The sequence below is a fragment of the Bombus bifarius genome, unplaced genomic scaffold (assembly GCF_011952205.1).
Source record: "Bombus bifarius isolate JDL3187 unplaced genomic scaffold, Bbif_JDL3187 scf7180000007990, whole genome shotgun sequence".
In the NCBI taxonomy this organism is placed as follows: Eukaryota; Metazoa; Arthropoda; class Insecta; order Hymenoptera; family Apidae; genus Bombus; species Bombus bifarius.
In genome coordinates this window covers 1,077,347-1,093,687 of record NW_022884371.1, presented here as the reverse complement: position 1 = coordinate 1,093,687, position 16,341 = coordinate 1,077,347, and the positions used below count along the sequence as shown (strand labels likewise).

Genomic DNA, 16,341 nt, shown 5'->3' with positions numbered 1-16,341 from the left:
ATAATATTTCATATAAAAAATATATTTCTTATATAAAAAAGCATTCGATATTCGACTTTTTGCATTAAGGTTGTTCGTATACTCCACTTACATGTCTCCCATATACATTTAAAGAGAACGTTGCACAGCTAGGAGAAGGAAGGAACGAGCGAAAGGTAGGAGACTTACCTTTCTCCTAAGATGTACGCTAGAAACTTGTTCCTTTCATTCCCTTGCAATGCACGCAACTAGCACGATCAAGTAATGAAGACGTGACAATCTTGCAGTTCGTTCGCGGGGAATTGTGCTTACGTGACGATAAATTGGTCCGTTTGATTACCTCGTGCATGTGGGGCCGACAGTGCCGGTGAACGTGACATTTGCAGCTGAACATTGAGCAGTTTACGTATAGTGCAGTGCACCCCGCGATACATGTGGCTTAAATGAAAAAGGAGTGGTTCCGTTATTCGCGTGTACGAAAATGAGAAAGAAGATCGAGCAGGATACAAAAAACACAGAGAAACAAACGGACTTTACAGGTCAGTGGCTTTTTTCGAGAGGTGCAGTGCACCGACGATATTTTGTTTACTCTTGGTGGACCAATTTGTATACGTGTGCCAGATATTTTGCTTCCATTCCTGCGAGATATAGTTCGTTTCCAAGCAGCATTATGTTTCTTGTTTCAGTCAGATAAGAATATTTACGCAGTGTCGATCTCTTTTTTTGCAGAATTGGAAACCTCGAATTTCATAAGTTTAAAATCTTATAGATGGAACCGTTGTGAGATGCAGAGATAGTTTTAAATATATAATTATTTAATGTAATATAGGTAACAGTATGAAGGTTAAGTTAGCGTAATTCTTTGACTTTAAAGTGGAAATTTACTGTCTCCAAAGTTTTCGTCATGTTTAAATGTAGATACAGTTACATAATTTTGGTTCGTGACCAAAATTATTTGTATATAGATTTATAGAATCATTATTATTATTAGTTCGCTCATGTAAAGGTCGCGTGATATTTTATCGAGATTATTTAAAGAATTTCAGAGGTGAAAGATCGTTATTATTAGATTATAGATGATTTCCTATATTTTTAAGAGAAAGAGTAAGCACTCGGACAAAAAAGAAAAAAGTTTATCTTACATCGTTGGCCTCTCTTGTCTCTATGAAGGACGCGTAAATACATATACAGGAAGGTTTCGTAATTCCTGACAAATCCAATTTATGATTTTTCTATTGATTGTGAGACTATACCATAGCTGATATAATAGTTTTTTTCTGTGATATAACCATTTTTTTTTCCTCCGATTATTGAAGGTTTTGTACTAAATATCAGAGATGTTACGTATTTAAATTATGAAATAAAATTTGGAACGATTCCATCAAATAATTATTAAAGATTATTATTATTACTATAATTATTACTTATTATATTATTATACTAGTTTACTATCATATTCTTTATTTATTCATTTGTCTACAAGATAAATAATAAGAAAAAAATAATATCTTGGCAATATCTGTGCATAGATCATCAATAGAGGTGTAGTCATTTAAAGTAAAGTAGTTAGAATAAAAAAAAAGAAAAGATCAATAGAAATATTAAATTCGGATAATTCAAAGATTATTTCTACTTGAATTTATATATGAATTTATAACTAACTTTCGAACTAATTATTGCCTATAATAATATTTAAAGACTGGATAGATATTTCGTCACTATGAATGTCCAACGAAATCGATTTGATAACTTACCGTTAATGTAGAATATTAGCTATGACCAAACGTCAGTTAACACGTTCCGCGTTTTCTCGGAGGATTGCACGTTCCTTCTAAACATGCAGTAATTGACGAAAGTGCGAATAGAAACGGACGTCCTCGACTTACTTCTCTCGGTTGTTTAACTATGAATGCAATACATGTGCAACACGCGAGAAAATAGCTGAATTCTAATTCTTCTACGTTTGCATTGTTCAAATATTCAACCAAAGTTGTTAAAATAGAAACAGAAACGATTAACTGTTAACTAGAGAATATATCGAAGCAATTCGATAGTTCGGTGAAAGCAATCGTTTTCGCAATGTGCCGGTGACATAACCTCGATGATCTAACTTTCTACATACTATGCACGAGTAGAAAATCGAATTTATAAAGTAATGATAAAGTAATAATAATAAATAATAAAATAAATAATAAGAGAAATAAGATATGACGAGATAATTTTCTTTTAAAAAGATAAAATAAATTTTGTTAGACGATTAATATCGAGTATTGTCTATCGTATTGTAAATCGAACAAATGTCTATCATTCGATCAGACTGGACTGTATTTTGAAGTCTGAACAAGTTGACAATTGCAAATTATGTCTTCGATGTTTCGCAACCTCTTATAATAGCTCCTTCGTGATCAATCAGACGGAAGTAGCTTTTATGCATTATGTCATTCTGGAAGTATCTCTAGTTTGTAAATCGATAGCTATTAGAAAATATTACTCCATAGAAATACAATATTTTTAGTTATATAATTAATTGAAAAATTACATACGAAAGGATTTGGAACTAATTACAAAATTAGATAAAAGAACTGTGATCCTTTGTTTTATCCTTTTATCCTTTATGGTTACAACCATGTGTGATAAAATGTTAAAAAGCGATAAAAACTAACCTGTAACAGGAGTATTGGTGTTCGTAAGTATTAAGCATTATAGAATTATTTACTTACTTCAAGAGTTCTTTATCCTCGCGTTATTTAATTACATACGAAACTATGAGTCAGATAAAGCAGGTTATTCTAATTCTAAACGAAGAGAAACACTACCATGATTAATTCAAACAGAGGTATCTAATTCTAGACACCAATTATCATCGTATTTAATTATAGTACATTATATTTTACCGCTTACTACTTCTATAAAATACAAATCGACTAAAATACCTATTAAATACTTATTAGATCCGGATGTTAAAATTTGGCCATAAAATGACCGATCTATTATAGATTTGATCATAGGACGATCTTGAACACTCTCGAACAACCTTCAATTTACTTTATATGATATGTATCTAGATGGCCATGTGGTAATCATTAGAAATCCTTGCATGGCATGATTGCGTACATTAACTGAATTCGATTCGTCTATTTCAGTTCAATTGAAGATTGTATTTGAACGGAATTTGTACTTTTAAAAGGTGAAAGGTTCGAAAGTATGGGAATTACTGGAATAATCCATTATGGTTCAATGAATTCGATAGTGACCTAATGATAATGGGCCTAATATAAGCAAGCACACCGTATTCGATTACGCCTCATTATGGGCATCTATCGATCTTCTTTATTCCTGTCACGTCCGCTGCACAGATGTACCCACTTTCGATGGCTCTGAATACCAAATGAATTCCGTCATATCGAATCGTAAGATCACCCACACGATCTACGTTCTATGTGCGTGCGTTTGTTTTACGAAATCGGTCCGTTGTAAGTTTTTTGTCAAACAATGATCGAATCACGAAACAACTTCATTTCTACGAAGATTTGTTGCCACTCGTAATACGGTAGAACTGGTATTTATCAGATTCGATACGAGTTTGTTGCAAGCAGTCCGTTACAGAGGATGACATAGGATTTAATGGTATTTTAGGATACTTCGGTAGTTAATTTATTTTAGTTAATCGGATTTTGGAAATTTCAGTTTCCTGGAATTTTCTAGATTTTAGAATCATCGAAAGATTCTCGGAATCGTCTAGGTTCTGAGGATATCGAGGACTTCAGAAGAATTTAAAGATGGTGAGTCTCAAGGACTTTCAAGAGTTTAGAATGTTCCTATAGTATGTATAGTATGTGTATTAATACGCGTATTAGGAATTCGAGGCCAGAAATTCAGCACCTAACAGAAAGATTCAAGAATCAAAATCCAAGAGCAAAATTCTTGGTTCTGCCTTTTGAACTGCAGACCTTTATTTTTCAGTCCGGTATAGCAAATATTCTACATTTCTTTATTATCGTTTATATAACTAATTTTTTAAGACATTCTCCTACAACAAGTCATAAATTTAAAACGCTGAAAAGTATTTCGATGGACGAAAGTGAAAAGAACATTTTATTGTTGAAATGACAAATGTCATGAGCCTGTGTCTGCATTTAGACGTGGAATCGAAGCTGCGAACGCTCCTCAAAGATGGAGCAAGCACTTTCATGGACTTTGAATGGCTACAACCAGAATTACCGTGGTTCTTCGACGAAGAAAAGTTTCGCCTCGGACAGCAGATGTTTTATAACAACGCTTTCACCATGATGATTGCCAAACTATGTGGATTATTATCTTTATTCGCTGTACCGTCGATCAAGGACGTTTTAATATTCACCAGACGGAGTGGTACACCGTGTGCTGCCTTTCGCAGATACGTATCCACCATTCTACATAATTGGGTTTGGTATGGGAAAAGAGCTGGCATAGAAAAAGAGTAAGTACACCTAACAATGGTTATTTAAAGATCATACGAGAGTAGCATAAATATTTTTCTCTCATTTTAAAAACACTTTTCAGTAATTGCAGAAACAGAAAAGCTGGTTTTTAACTGGGCAGCAATTTATCTACCAAAGAAGTTTTAATTTATTCATATAAGATAACTCGAACAGTGTGAACAAATTTTCAAAAATGATAAACGAAAAGTAAATGATTTTCCTGCGAACCAGTAACTTACTAATCCAATTCCTCGGAAACGCGAGGCGCGTTAAGAATACCGTTTTCTTTAAATAAGTTTCTATTCTTATCATTTGTCGCTATTTATAACAGTAACACTTCCAACGCGTGTCGACCGTTGTTTATTATTAAATTGACGCTATGAAACATCTATAGTAACGTATTCAACATCGTATCGAAACGTTGATTTTTTTACGAATTCTGACAAAGTGTCCTGTGTACGAAAATATGGATGAGGGGAGAATCCATCGGGTACTCGTCGTTCATTGACATTCAAGGAATCATCGAACGCGTGCAGTGTCGGTATTTTAATCGATTTATCTTGCCGGATATATATTCCTGTGTAGACGAGCGAACGGAATAATTTCGTGTCTGGGAAAGTCCAAGATATACAACACGAGTATCATACATATTTTTTCAATAAAACCCAACCATATAACATATATGCGTATAGAATAGAATAGTAGAGCATCAAATGGAAGATTCGATCGTAAGATTCGACTTAAATCGACCGTAACGTAAGCGTAAATAAGAGAAAATAAAAAAAAAAAAGAGAAATAGAGAGAAAAATTAAACGATTTAAACTAAGCAGATTTGTTTGGTATGAAATATTAAAAAAGATTGCTAGATCGGTAAATTGAAGACGAATTAAACACAAATTTTGAGTTCATTCTGAATAAGATCTTTTATAAGAGTAATTTTTCTCTTTCTCGTTTTGCAGATTTCTCGAATCGCTGAAAATCGTACGGAAAAAACACTGCGTAGCGTTTCGAAGAAGTTCAGAGGCGGGGCTGAACAGAGTCTCGCAACTGGATATGGCATTGGCTCAATTTGGATTCATGGGTTTCACCCTCCTGGCTGGTGACTATCTTGGGGTGAATAACAGTTCCGAGGAACTGGAAGGACTGATTCACTTCTGGCGAGTTATTGGCAACATGCTGGGCATGGAAGACAAGTTTGTAATCCAAACACGAATACTTCTTTCTTTTCAAAATCTTAACATTAATTTCAATTAAAATTTGTTTTCCAAAGTAACGAAGAGAATTTATGTCAGTTCAACATTTAATAGCTATAGTAGTAATAATAGGAATGGTTGGAATGTAGATATTTATGCGAACTTATAATTACATAAAAATTTACAGAGGAATGGATGCAAATAAAAATGTTCGTTTCGCTAAATTATATTTATATTTCACAATTATATTGTAAAGAACACTTTGCGTATTTTGTATATTTTTATATACATATTACATACACTTCTAAAAATTTTAAATTTTCCATAAATGCGTAAATTTAGTAATAAATTATGAATTTTTGAAGTGGATGTGAAAAGGGTAAAGAATTTTCTGTGTAAATAATAAAGAGAATGTTCTACAAAAGTAATAGAGCTAAGATCTTCTACATGTATAAGTAATAAGGATAGAGCCCTAGAATCAAAAAAGGAATTAGTAAAGGAGTGTATAAAGGAGAGAGAGAGAGAGAATGGGGGAATGGTCAGGAAAGGAAAAGAGCAAGAAAGAGAAAGAAGGGACTAGAAGAGGTGAGAAAAGGAGGGACGCAGATAGAAACAGAAAAGGAGCAAGAAAGGATGACAGCAGACCAAATTATAGAAGAAAGAAGAAAGAGAGAAACAGAAGAGAGGGGTAAAGAATAAGGAAATCCAAGTATAATATACACTACAGAAACATAGCCAGAGAAAAATTACCAAAGTCCTTAGAAGGGAGAATGAAATGGAAGGACAGAAGAATACTGGCAAGGTTCAGATGCGGAGACGAAACCAAAGCAAGGGAATACTGGAAAGAAGAGGGGGAGCAAGGATGCAGACTATGCAGAAGGAAAGAAGAAGACCTAAAACATGTAATAGAAGAATGTGAAATAACGGGAGGACCAAAGGACATAGGAAAAACGCTAAACGAGACTGGAGAAGGTTTAGCAGAACTGAAAGCAATAATAGAGAGGAGAAGGGGAAAAGACAAGAAAGAGGCACAGCAAGGAGGCTGAAGACCAAAGTTGCAATAGTTTTTAGTCATTAGTTGCTAATTTATAGTTCCTAATTTTTAGTTTTTAGAGGTAGAATAAGCAAGGTAGTGCAATAGAATAGAGTGGAAAAGAGGGGAGGTAGACATATAAGAAGAGAAATAGACATAAGAGATGTAAAACCGAAAGTTCGTTCAAAACCGAAAGGCACGGACTAAGCAGTAATAATAATAAGTAATAAGGATAGAATTTTCTATGTAAATAATTAAATACATCTATCCATAGGTACAATCTTTGCACCGGAAGCGTGGAAGAGACACGAGCTCTTTGCAGACGACTTCTGGACGAGGTTTTCCTCCCCTCACTCGCCAGTGGTAGCAAAGATTTCGAAGAGATGAGTCGTATTTTAATAGAATCCCTATGGCCGGTGAATCCTTATATGGATTCGAGTGCTTTCATTGAATTCACATTCATTCTAGCCTCCACTGCCGCCACGAATAATAATCACTCGTTAAAAATAGGTAAATCTCCTACTTATACAGACGTAAATTGAACTTAGTGTATATGCAAAAAAGATAATATTTTTAGATTCATCAAGGATGTCGTGGTACGGTAGATTTATCTTGAATGTTCAACTAATTACACACAAATACCTATTACCAACTACGTATTGGTGGTCCAGATTCTTCAGGGCGTTCTTCAACAACCAAATGCGGTTGGCCATCTATTTAACGGAGAATTTACCGTTTCTGGCGTTCTGGAGTTATGGTATAAAACAGTCTTACGTCAATATATACAAATACCGCGTCATCTGACCTTAAATGTGGTAATTGTCTTATAAAATAATCAAAGAGTAACGATTATCTTTTTCGTCGAAAGTGTACATAATCTGACGTAAAATGATTCTACAAACGTATAATGTATTCTTAATAACTTATAATCATTGCAGTATATGTATTTAGGATATGCTTTGCAGTATTTTTAGACTCGTAACATGTTCGCAAGCTCTACTGCGATTCTCGGATTTTTATGTTTTCGTTTTATTCTTTTTTTTTTTTTAACAAACAATAAGATTTTGAAAATCTTGAGAGAAATTGTAGTAGATAATGAAGATATTACTTCCCTGTAATTTAAGAAATTTGTTAGTAACAAGAAACAGAGTCGTGTCTAATATGAACCAAAATATCTAACAGTTAAGGTCAATTTAAGTCAAAGCTCAATTTAGAAAATAAGCGATATATAATAATAAGATTAAATAGCGCTGTGTAATTCTTTCGGTACCTGCAAAGAAAAGATTTATTACATTTATTATATGTATACTTAAAAAGTAGTTCTTATGACTGTATTTATAATTTTATAACTTTATATTAACTACTCAATGTAAATATAGATACAGTAAGCTACAAGTTAAAATTAAAGGAACGCTATCTGTCTTTATATTAATAAATTGATTGAATGAAAGTGTGATGTGTGAAGTTGGTTTCAGACGAAAGACAATGACCCATCGAGCGTGCATACCCGCTTACACGAAAACCTTAAAAACTGTGTAATATTTCCACGCAACGTATTGTAATTTTAGTCAAGTCTGCCTTATCTCTCGCATCATGGCGTCTGGTGAGTGTTCCTTCTTCAGGCGAGACTACAACAATACTTTCGCACAGATCGTAAATCTGTCGTTCAACCAGTATCTCATTCGAGATGTTTCTTCATCGTTTATTTTCTTTACAAACAGATATTCTTGGTAAACATGAATATCTAATTAAAAGATTATCAATAATCGAATCTCAGATCGGTGTATCTCGAGCTACTTGAGCAAATGCACGAGTAAAACTTACGTCCAGAGACAATTAACCTTGGATACTATCCACGACACTAAAATAAACATGATAATAGAACAGATGTATAACTCGTTGGATAAAATATGATTGCGATTCTATCGACAGTAGTATGAGACGTTGCGTTCCTATTTGCTAGATTCTTTAACTCATTAAGAAGGTACTTTGATTTAGAATGCCACTTTTTACATATTTTTAAAGATGTTTTTGTATTATTTCTTGCACACATATTTGTTAACGCTCGAAGAATATTCAACGTCTTTTTCAAGTGAAGATAATCATTATTAATTATTAGTTATTAGTTACTAGATATTAGTTATCAATTATTTGTCATTACATGCAAGCATTGGAATAATTGGTTAGAATTGCATAAATGCAAAGGTATTGAAGGACGTAAACAAAGTAATTTAGATATCGTTTTGCCAATGTAGAACAAACATAATAGAATAATAGTGTATGTTAAATAAGAAGTATGTTAAGTGTAATCTACAAATTTTAAGCGTATTTATAATATAACGATCATTTTAGGTTCTTAAGTCCCTCAAATGCTTTTATACGAGTAAATTGTATGGGATTTCGGTTCCAATTTTTCCATGGAACTGCGCCAATAGAAAGTCGAAACTCGTCGCGTGATTTTAAATCTCGACCTGAATAATTGCGCTCCAACCTCGGGGAATTGTGTTTTTTTTTTTTTTTCTTTGATAACTTCCTGTTGGTATCATCCTCGATGAACGTACATAACAATGATAATACGACGTCGCGTGTCGCCGGCAATTTTACGTTTTGTGATTTACAAAATTGAAAGATAAACAGTAGTTTGCATATTTCTTAACAATTTTACGGACGACATTTTCCTTATTTTTAGGATGACGGAATAATTGAGATCCCTTTTATGTGTGACTCTATTGACTTTATGACTTTATGAGTGACTCTATTATTCAGAAAGATGTAGCGTTCTTTCGACAGTTTCGATATTCTGTTAGGTTGATGCATATGAAATACCGTTTCCTCCAAATTTGCTATCGACGTATTAAAGAAGAAGAAATTTACTATAAATCGTATACGTGGGTATATTGAATGTTAAGAATCTTCAAGATTTCTAATAAAAAAAAGAATTTAACGATTAATCGTCAACAGGTCCATTCTACAAATGTTTGACCTGTAGAACTTTCACTTCTAATTCTTATAAATCTGAAATAATGAAATCAATTATTATTTAGGAAAATGCATTGAATCAGGCGAAAAGTTTTCGTTTTCGTTGAACGCATGATCTTTTAAAAAAAAATTACGTTAAAATTTTATTTAAGAAAAAAAAGGAATTTCATACGTATCAACATGAAATTATCCAACAAGTATACGACGTTGTTTCATTTTCATATAAACCGGTAATTCTAGAAGACATTTACAGATAAACCGACGACGATTCACTGAATGAAAAATATAAAATAGTACGTTAAGATTGTTGAATGTCGAGCAACGAGTGCAGCCGGAGGAGCAACGTAGTATTTAAGAAAAATGCAAGAATTCCATGCAACTGTGGATGGGAAGTGAGATTCGGTTACGGTGTCGCGGTTACGTTGGCCATCTTCGAGGCTAAACGTTTTTTCATGTTGATCCTGGAGATATTTGCCGAATGGCAAATCATTCGATTCGCAGGTGGTCTACGACCAGTCATATTTACGTTAATAAACGTCAGCTTGGGTTTACCGACTGCTCTAATTACTGTACGCAGTATACGATCGTAAGTATTTATAATATAACATTATCCAAATCTCGTACATAAATAATTTAACGGATGATAATCGAATTGTAGAGAATTGTATATGAACCTTGTACAAATTTAAATTAGTATATGCAATCTGTATTTTAAGCTAAATTTTGTTTATTGTTTTGAATTTTCTAAAAATCTTACATCGTCTCACGTCTTACGTTATACACGGTTGCAGTAGTATGTTATACGTATATTACGTATAGTAATATTACACAGAATTTATCAATAAGATTTCATCAATTTTATATGCATTATTTCTTCTTTTAGGCGAAAAGTACCACGCTGCTGCGCGGAAACAAGACGAACGCTAAAATGCTTGTTAATAGTGATCGCGATATGCGCTATAATGAACGCGGCTACTCTGGTCTCCATAGGATATCACATGAACGTCAGACAAGAAACGTTAATCGACATTTTCAACAATTCGATGCAACTGTACGCGAGTGCATCGTCTTACAAGTACGCGCTCGACGAGATACAATTCATCTTTCAATGCTGCGGCCATTCCTCCTACACAGATTGGTTTCTCTTTGACTGGCAGGTGAATCCACCATTCAAAAATGGTAACTCAAAGCACGGTATAACAAGTGTGAACAGAATAGTTTAAGAATATCGAATAACGTAAAATAGTATCAGAAAAATATTCCACGATCAGGGAGTAGACTATGCTTCGCGAGATGAAATGGCTGTACAAAGTCCAGTATCTGACGAAGAATATAGAGACCGAAGTGTCCCGTTTAGCTGCTGTAATTTACGTGCAATGACACCGTGCGAACACACGGAGATCTCGGAGACTGACGTGAAAACCATAAATACGAATGGCTGCGTCGAAGTCGTTACACCTGTCATCCTTAGGATCGTCATCGTCGCTTACGTCATGACCAGCACGCTTGTAATCATTCAGATCTTCTTAGCCTTCTTAATTACAAAGGTAGTTTTAATTACAGTATAAATGTCTGTTGTTACCGGAGTATGTTACCGGATGTTTATGCAAATTCGCAAATACTTTTGCAAAAATTGATAAAGAAGTGAAACTTGAACAAAAGAAAGTATATCTTGGCATTTATATTTTGTAATACGTATTTTGTATTCTTTTTTCTCTCGTTCATTTTATTTTTTGTATTTTGTATAATCTGTTCTTTGTCCATTTTATTCTTTGCATTTTATATATCTTCTCTTTGTCCCTCTAATTGGTATTATATTATGACAGTTGTTGCGTTAATCATTTCGCACTAGATATTACATATGAATATGTAAAATATGTATGTAAAGTACGTAGGTAAAATAGACTTACATTTCACTACGTTATGTTTTCCTTATAAAAACCTTGGGAAAAAAGGTTCCTATCATTAATTGATAAAATATCATTTTTTCCACTGTCTAAAGAAAATTCAACGAAGAATTAGTTGTAAGAGCTGACAGAGTTCTCTGATAGACTCAATGACAATCTATTTACTTTATATGACGAAATATTCAATGACAAAGTCAACAGTGAGATGCAACTGGATTTTTAATTTGCTCAATTAGATCTCTTGGATCTTTCCTTTAGATCATACGGAAACTTTTATGCGGAACGTGTCTAACGTACCATTTTCCAAAAACCTTCGCCAATGAGTCCACCAGCGCATCATTAGATGCTACAAGGTAAGATTCAATTAAAAAGATAAGTTTCATCATTTTTGTAACGTTCGCGTATTAATACGATATAAAATTCTGTATTTCCAATAATACAGTTCTTCTTCATGAAATAACACCGTTTAATAATAAATTAATGCTGTAAATTAATGCTATAAAAACATGTAAGAAAAGATGTAGCCCAATCCACTTTCGCTGTCGATGCTTAATTTCATTTTTCTATTATTCAGTTCGGAAGCAGATGGACCAGGCCCCAGCACATCCTCCTCAAACTGGGAACAACAACCGAAGTCTACAAAGAAACGCCATAAACGTATACGAAGCAACAAACGCATCCCATCAAACAAAAATACTTATCCAAGAAATAAAAGCAACTCCAAAGACGATTCTACTTCCTCGTCGCCATTCGACTCTTCGCGTGGGACCAAATACTCCAGTCGTATCTCTAGAATCCTCGATGCCGCTAGAATCAGACCAAGTACCCACGAGGAGCACACGATATTCAAGAAACGATTGCGCGACGATGGAACGCGTTGAACAAACGAACTACCTATCATTCGCGTGTTTATTCCATCCGTCGTACAAATCAAATCACGTCACTGCTGATGTTTTACGAGCGTTTAGCTACATATATTTGCGTCTAAAAAAAGCATGAGCGGGTTAAACATGGAATAAACTGGCGTTCTCGAAGAATCGGAATAGGTATAAAGATCATTTCCTGGAGGAACAGCTGGTAAGCACTGCGAAGCGAGGAGGATCTTGTCGATGTCTGAAAAACAGAATTTTCTGTCCAAGATATTCGAAGAAGACTCGAGGAAATTTAATCGAAAGACGGGCTACAATTTTGCAAATTATTGGATGAAGAAATAGGAAGACAGCTGTTAAGAGGTAGCTAATTATCATGTATATATAAGAAAATAAAATTCGCTCCATGTTATAAGAAAAATGATAATAAACGCGTGGAAGAGGCGTTAAGACACTAAGAGATTAACTATGCGTCTTCGATAACAATGAAACATAAATTCTGTGAAGAATATTCAAAGAAGATTCGGGGAAATTCGATCGAGAGACGAGATGGAATTTTTTCGATATTGGAAAGAGAAACACGAAGAAGAATGATGATAAACACGTGGAAACAGCGTTAAGACACGGCTAACTACGCGTCTTCGATAACAATGAAATACAAATTATAATGATTAGAAGTAAGCGACGACAGCGAAGAAGACATGCGTGGTGGGGATCGACGAATCTTGCGTTTAGTAACACAAGATCGTCTACTGGAGTGCAGTACGATTCAAAGCACCGTGGAAGGCGCATTGGTAAAGTCGCTAATCCCAAGTTGCATATAGATATAGTCGTACTACTTTGTGTCTTTAACGAAACGACTCGTAGCAGGTTCGTAAAATTCTGTCTCACAGATTTTGCATACGTAGGATTTCATTTAATACCTAGGATTAATTTGGTAAGACGTAGAGCATAATATTGTATAAGTCAGGCTTGGAATCTTTTGTAAATGTGCAGAGAGTCACTACAAAAAAGAAGCTTATCGAGGATCGTTTGATTTTTTAAATTCTTGAAACCAATCAGAAATCAAATACGTAATCGCAACTCTCGGAATTGATGGTATTTTCACATTTGTATGATAAAAAATTCAATTGAGTTTATTATTTCCGAAATACATCGGATAACATTTCTCCATTCTAAATTCCAATATTCCAAATATAATAAATACATACAATAATACCTTATAATGTAAATGAAAGTACCGAAACGTACGTATGTTACGATATTAAGATGTAAATAAAGTTAGAATTATACAAATAAAAGCAAAAAATTCCTCCAAATTGATTCGTTTCTCATTCGATGCGAGCGCGCGAATATCTGAACGCCCCCCACTCTCACGCTCGACAAACTTCGTGAGCGTTCGTGCGCACTTCGGTTCCCACTAGAGCTGTTCGCGGTTCTCCGTCCCATTTCGGCCACGCTCGCATCATACAGGCGCGCGCGCCGGTTAGTTGCGAACGCTGTCGGTTCAGTCAAGAAGCGTTAGCTTGCTAGTAGTGATCGTTACGATTGTTACGTTCTTTGTTAGTAGTCGGTTATCTGCCACTCTGTCGATATCGTAGCATGTGCCCACCAGTTCACAGTCACGTATACGTCTACCTGCCACACCACCAGCCCCATAATAAACTCGTCTCTTACGGCTACCGTTAGGGTTGCCGTGACACCGTGTCTGTTTTGTGTTCTTTCCTTCTTGAAAAAACCGGTAACGTCATCGTTTACATTCGCGAGCTGTCCTTTCATTCGGAGAATGTCCAGGCTATAACTTAAGAAATCTTCATTGGTGTGCATAGTGATAGCATGATTTTTTCTTGGATATTCTAGTGAATTTGCTCCAAATTGTGGCATTCGGTGGGTGAGTTCGCACGTGGTTGAATGATCGGCATACATGCATTAAGCACGACCCACGTATTTTCCGTCCGTATAGTGGTGCTAGTTGATCGAACCTAAGCGGCGCGATCACACACAAGAGATCAACAAGAAAGAAAGAGAAGAGTTATAGGGGGAAGAAAAGGGCGGCACACGCACGAAAAAAGAAGCGATCGAGTGAACGGAACAGAGAGAAAGATCGGGGACAAGATACGAAATTGCGAGGGCAGCCGAAGACCGTGAGACGAAGAAGGAAACTAGTTAAGGAGTAACATAGAAAGAGACAGCAACAGAAATCTCATTTCGACCGAGTAACTAGCCACAAGCAAGATGAGCTGCTGCACGAGTGCTCCGATTGTAACCCAAACCTGTGAGACTCTTCTGAGCAAGTGCGAAGTGCCGATCATCGACCTCGCTCACATGGGTAAGTGTTCGTTGTTCTATTCGAATTTTTTCACTTGTTCAGCGTTAACGCTTTGGCGAGCGTGGATGAATATTACTGAATCGTTTGATGCCCATATGCCTTTAACAGTAAATGTTTGTAGTATTTAGGTAAATGGTATGTTAGGTAAGGTTAGAAATGTTATAGTTAGGAACTTTATGGAAAACTTGTATGTATTTATTCATTATAACTTTGTTATATATTTAGTACAAAGTAACGGAATCTGAAATTACAAAGGTATAGAGATTGTACTATATAATGAAAATTATGCAACTGTGAAACATTATAAAAGCTGTATCGTATAACCAACAGTTTTAGAGGCTATGAAACTATTCAGAATATAAACGTGACGATTAACCGAATTTTCAAAAATTTGTAGAATGACCCAGCCATCTGATCGCGGAGGTTAAAATATCTTATCTCCATTGAAATATCAAATGTATATTCTCATTCGTAGCTCAGTATTAATGTATAACTCGCAAGAAAAGGAATACAATTGCGACGATACTATTGTAGGACGATAATATTAATCAAAATAATTCGCATGGAAGTTTCATTTATGATAGTCTGTAAGGGTTAAACAAAAATCCATTAAAGAAGAAAGAAAGATGTCACGCATCGCAAACTGTCGCAACTCAGAACATAGGTCAAACTGGCAAAATTAGCAGCAGTAAAATCGACGTAGTTCAAAATTAACCGCGATACAAAGGCACGTGGCACTGCGCGACGTGATACATTATTTGCCCCCAACGCTCTTAATGATTAACCGTTTCATTCGCTATGATGACTTCACGCAAAAGTTCATGGTTACATTGGTTGTCGATTAATCCACCGTATAACCAAAGAGAAAGACTCGACTGTAAAATAGAGAATATATGCGTAAACATTCTTTCCTTTTTCTTAGCCAAGAGAACAGGTTTTTTAGAGTCGTTAACCCTGCTACGTCTTTTGTGTCATTTTTTAGTCAATCGTGTTCTTCTTTCGTCATTTTGAATATTAGAAAATATAGGAAATTTGAATCGTTGCTAATACACGAGATTTTTCGCTCTAAATTTTGATTCGCCTATTCGAAATCTTTCTATCTATATAAATATGATTGGATATTAGTGAAAATAATAAAAATTTTAAAGATGGTGGAGAAATTACTCTGTCGGTAACTTGAAAGTCCACGAAAATAATATTGCACAATAGCTTAATTAAATGCAATTTGGGTAGAAAAGATGTAAAAGTAGGTGTGAACAAATTGCAAGCGTTTCAGTTTACTCCTGTATTACAATTTCAAATTTTGGTCTCATGTTTGAAAGCTCTTTATCATTCTTTAAATATTACAGTAGCCATTTTCAGTTTCATTGCAAGCGGTTTCTGAAGTGTATTTGACATAGTTTGAAGACGTAATTACATCATTATGACAGAAAATTTCCTAAACTTTTTCAATTACTTGTAAATATTAATAGAAATGTATTCCAAATTACATGCAGTCAAATAAATTCCCCAATGTAAATTCATATTTTATTTTGAGTCCATAGATACAAAAGAAAGGAATGAATTAGGATTAAATTACAACGGTAAATAAA

General features: G+C 34.7%; 3 protein-coding genes and 1 long non-coding RNA gene across 6 annotated transcripts in view; 3 read left to right on the top strand and 1 right to left on the bottom strand.

Moving 5' to 3' along the window:
* Positions 1-187: 187 nt before the first annotated feature.
* On the top strand, positions 188-7,689 carry LOC117205345. Of its 2 annotated transcripts, none has more exons than XM_033443655.1 (5): positions 188-518; positions 4,120-4,438; positions 5,399-5,632; positions 6,940-7,175; positions 7,243-7,688. In XM_033443655.1, exons 1-5 carry the CDS (start codon positions 461-463, stop codon positions 7,467-7,469), a joined length of 1,074 nt encoding a protein of 357 aa, XP_033299546.1. In that variant the 5' UTR covers positions 188-460; the 3' UTR covers positions 7,470-7,688. The 2 variants fall into 2 exon arrangements, with proteins under 2 accessions (XP_033299546.1, XP_033299547.1); XM_033443656.1 differs by lacking the exon at positions 188-518 and adding an exon at positions 3,658-3,761 and having other exon boundaries at positions 7,243-7,689.
* A 2,167-nt stretch (positions 7,690-9,856) lies between these two features.
* LOC117205410 lies at positions 9,857-11,073 on the top strand. 2 transcript variants are annotated; one of them, XM_033443770.1, is made up of 3 exons: positions 9,857-10,230; positions 10,528-10,823; positions 10,916-11,073. In XM_033443770.1, exons 1-3 carry the CDS (start codon positions 9,956-9,958, stop codon positions 10,939-10,941), a joined length of 597 nt encoding a protein of 198 aa, XP_033299661.1. In that variant the 5' UTR covers positions 9,857-9,955; the 3' UTR covers positions 10,942-11,073. The 2 variants fall into 2 exon arrangements, with proteins under 2 accessions (XP_033299661.1, XP_033299660.1); XM_033443769.1 differs by lacking the exon at positions 10,916-11,073 and having other exon boundaries at positions 10,528-10,901.
* A 369-nt stretch (positions 11,074-11,442) lies between these two features.
* Positions 11,443-12,266, bottom strand: LOC117205411. The gene is made up of 3 exons (XR_004487228.1): positions 12,058-12,266; positions 11,555-11,897; positions 11,443-11,492 (listed from the first exon to the last, which is right to left on the bottom strand). It is a non-coding gene; the product is annotated as an uncharacterized LOC117205411 (long non-coding RNA).
* A 689-nt stretch (positions 12,267-12,955) lies between these two features.
* Positions 12,956-16,341, top strand: part of LOC117205409 (2-oxoglutarate-dependent dioxygenase htyE) — a 35,577-nt gene continuing 32,191 nt past the window's right edge. Inside the window, exons 1-2 of the mRNA XM_033443765.1 lie at positions 12,956-13,290; positions 14,281-14,749. Of these exons, the coding sequence (XP_033299656.1) occupies positions 14,656-14,749 (94 nt within the window). The 5' untranslated portion in view covers positions 12,956-13,290; positions 14,281-14,655. The remainder of the gene's footprint in view (positions 13,291-14,280; positions 14,750-16,341) is intronic.

What these genes read in the sequence shown, in the direction of transcription:
- LOC117205345 (XM_033443655.1), top strand. Translation starts at nt 461, where the DNA reads ATGAGAAAGAAGATCGAGCAGGATACAAAAAACACAGAGAAACAAACG. An exon ending in AGAGCTGGCATAGAAAAAGA is followed by an intron (nt 4,439 to 5,398) that starts GTAAGTACACCT and finishes CTCGTTTTGCAG; the next exon opens with ATTTCTCGAATCGCTGAAAA. An exon ending in TAATCACTCGTTAAAAATAG is followed by an intron (nt 7,176 to 7,242) that starts GTAAATCTCCTA and finishes TAATATTTTTAG; the next exon opens with ATTCATCAAGGATGTCGTGG.
- LOC117205410 (XM_033443769.1), top strand. Translation starts at nt 9,956, where the DNA reads ATGTCGAGCAACGAGTGCAGCCGGAGGAGCAACGTAGTATTTAAGAAA. An exon ending in ACTGTACGCAGTATACGATC is followed by an intron (nt 10,231 to 10,527) that starts GTAAGTATTTAT and finishes TTCTTCTTTTAG; the next exon opens with GCGAAAAGTACCACGCTGCT.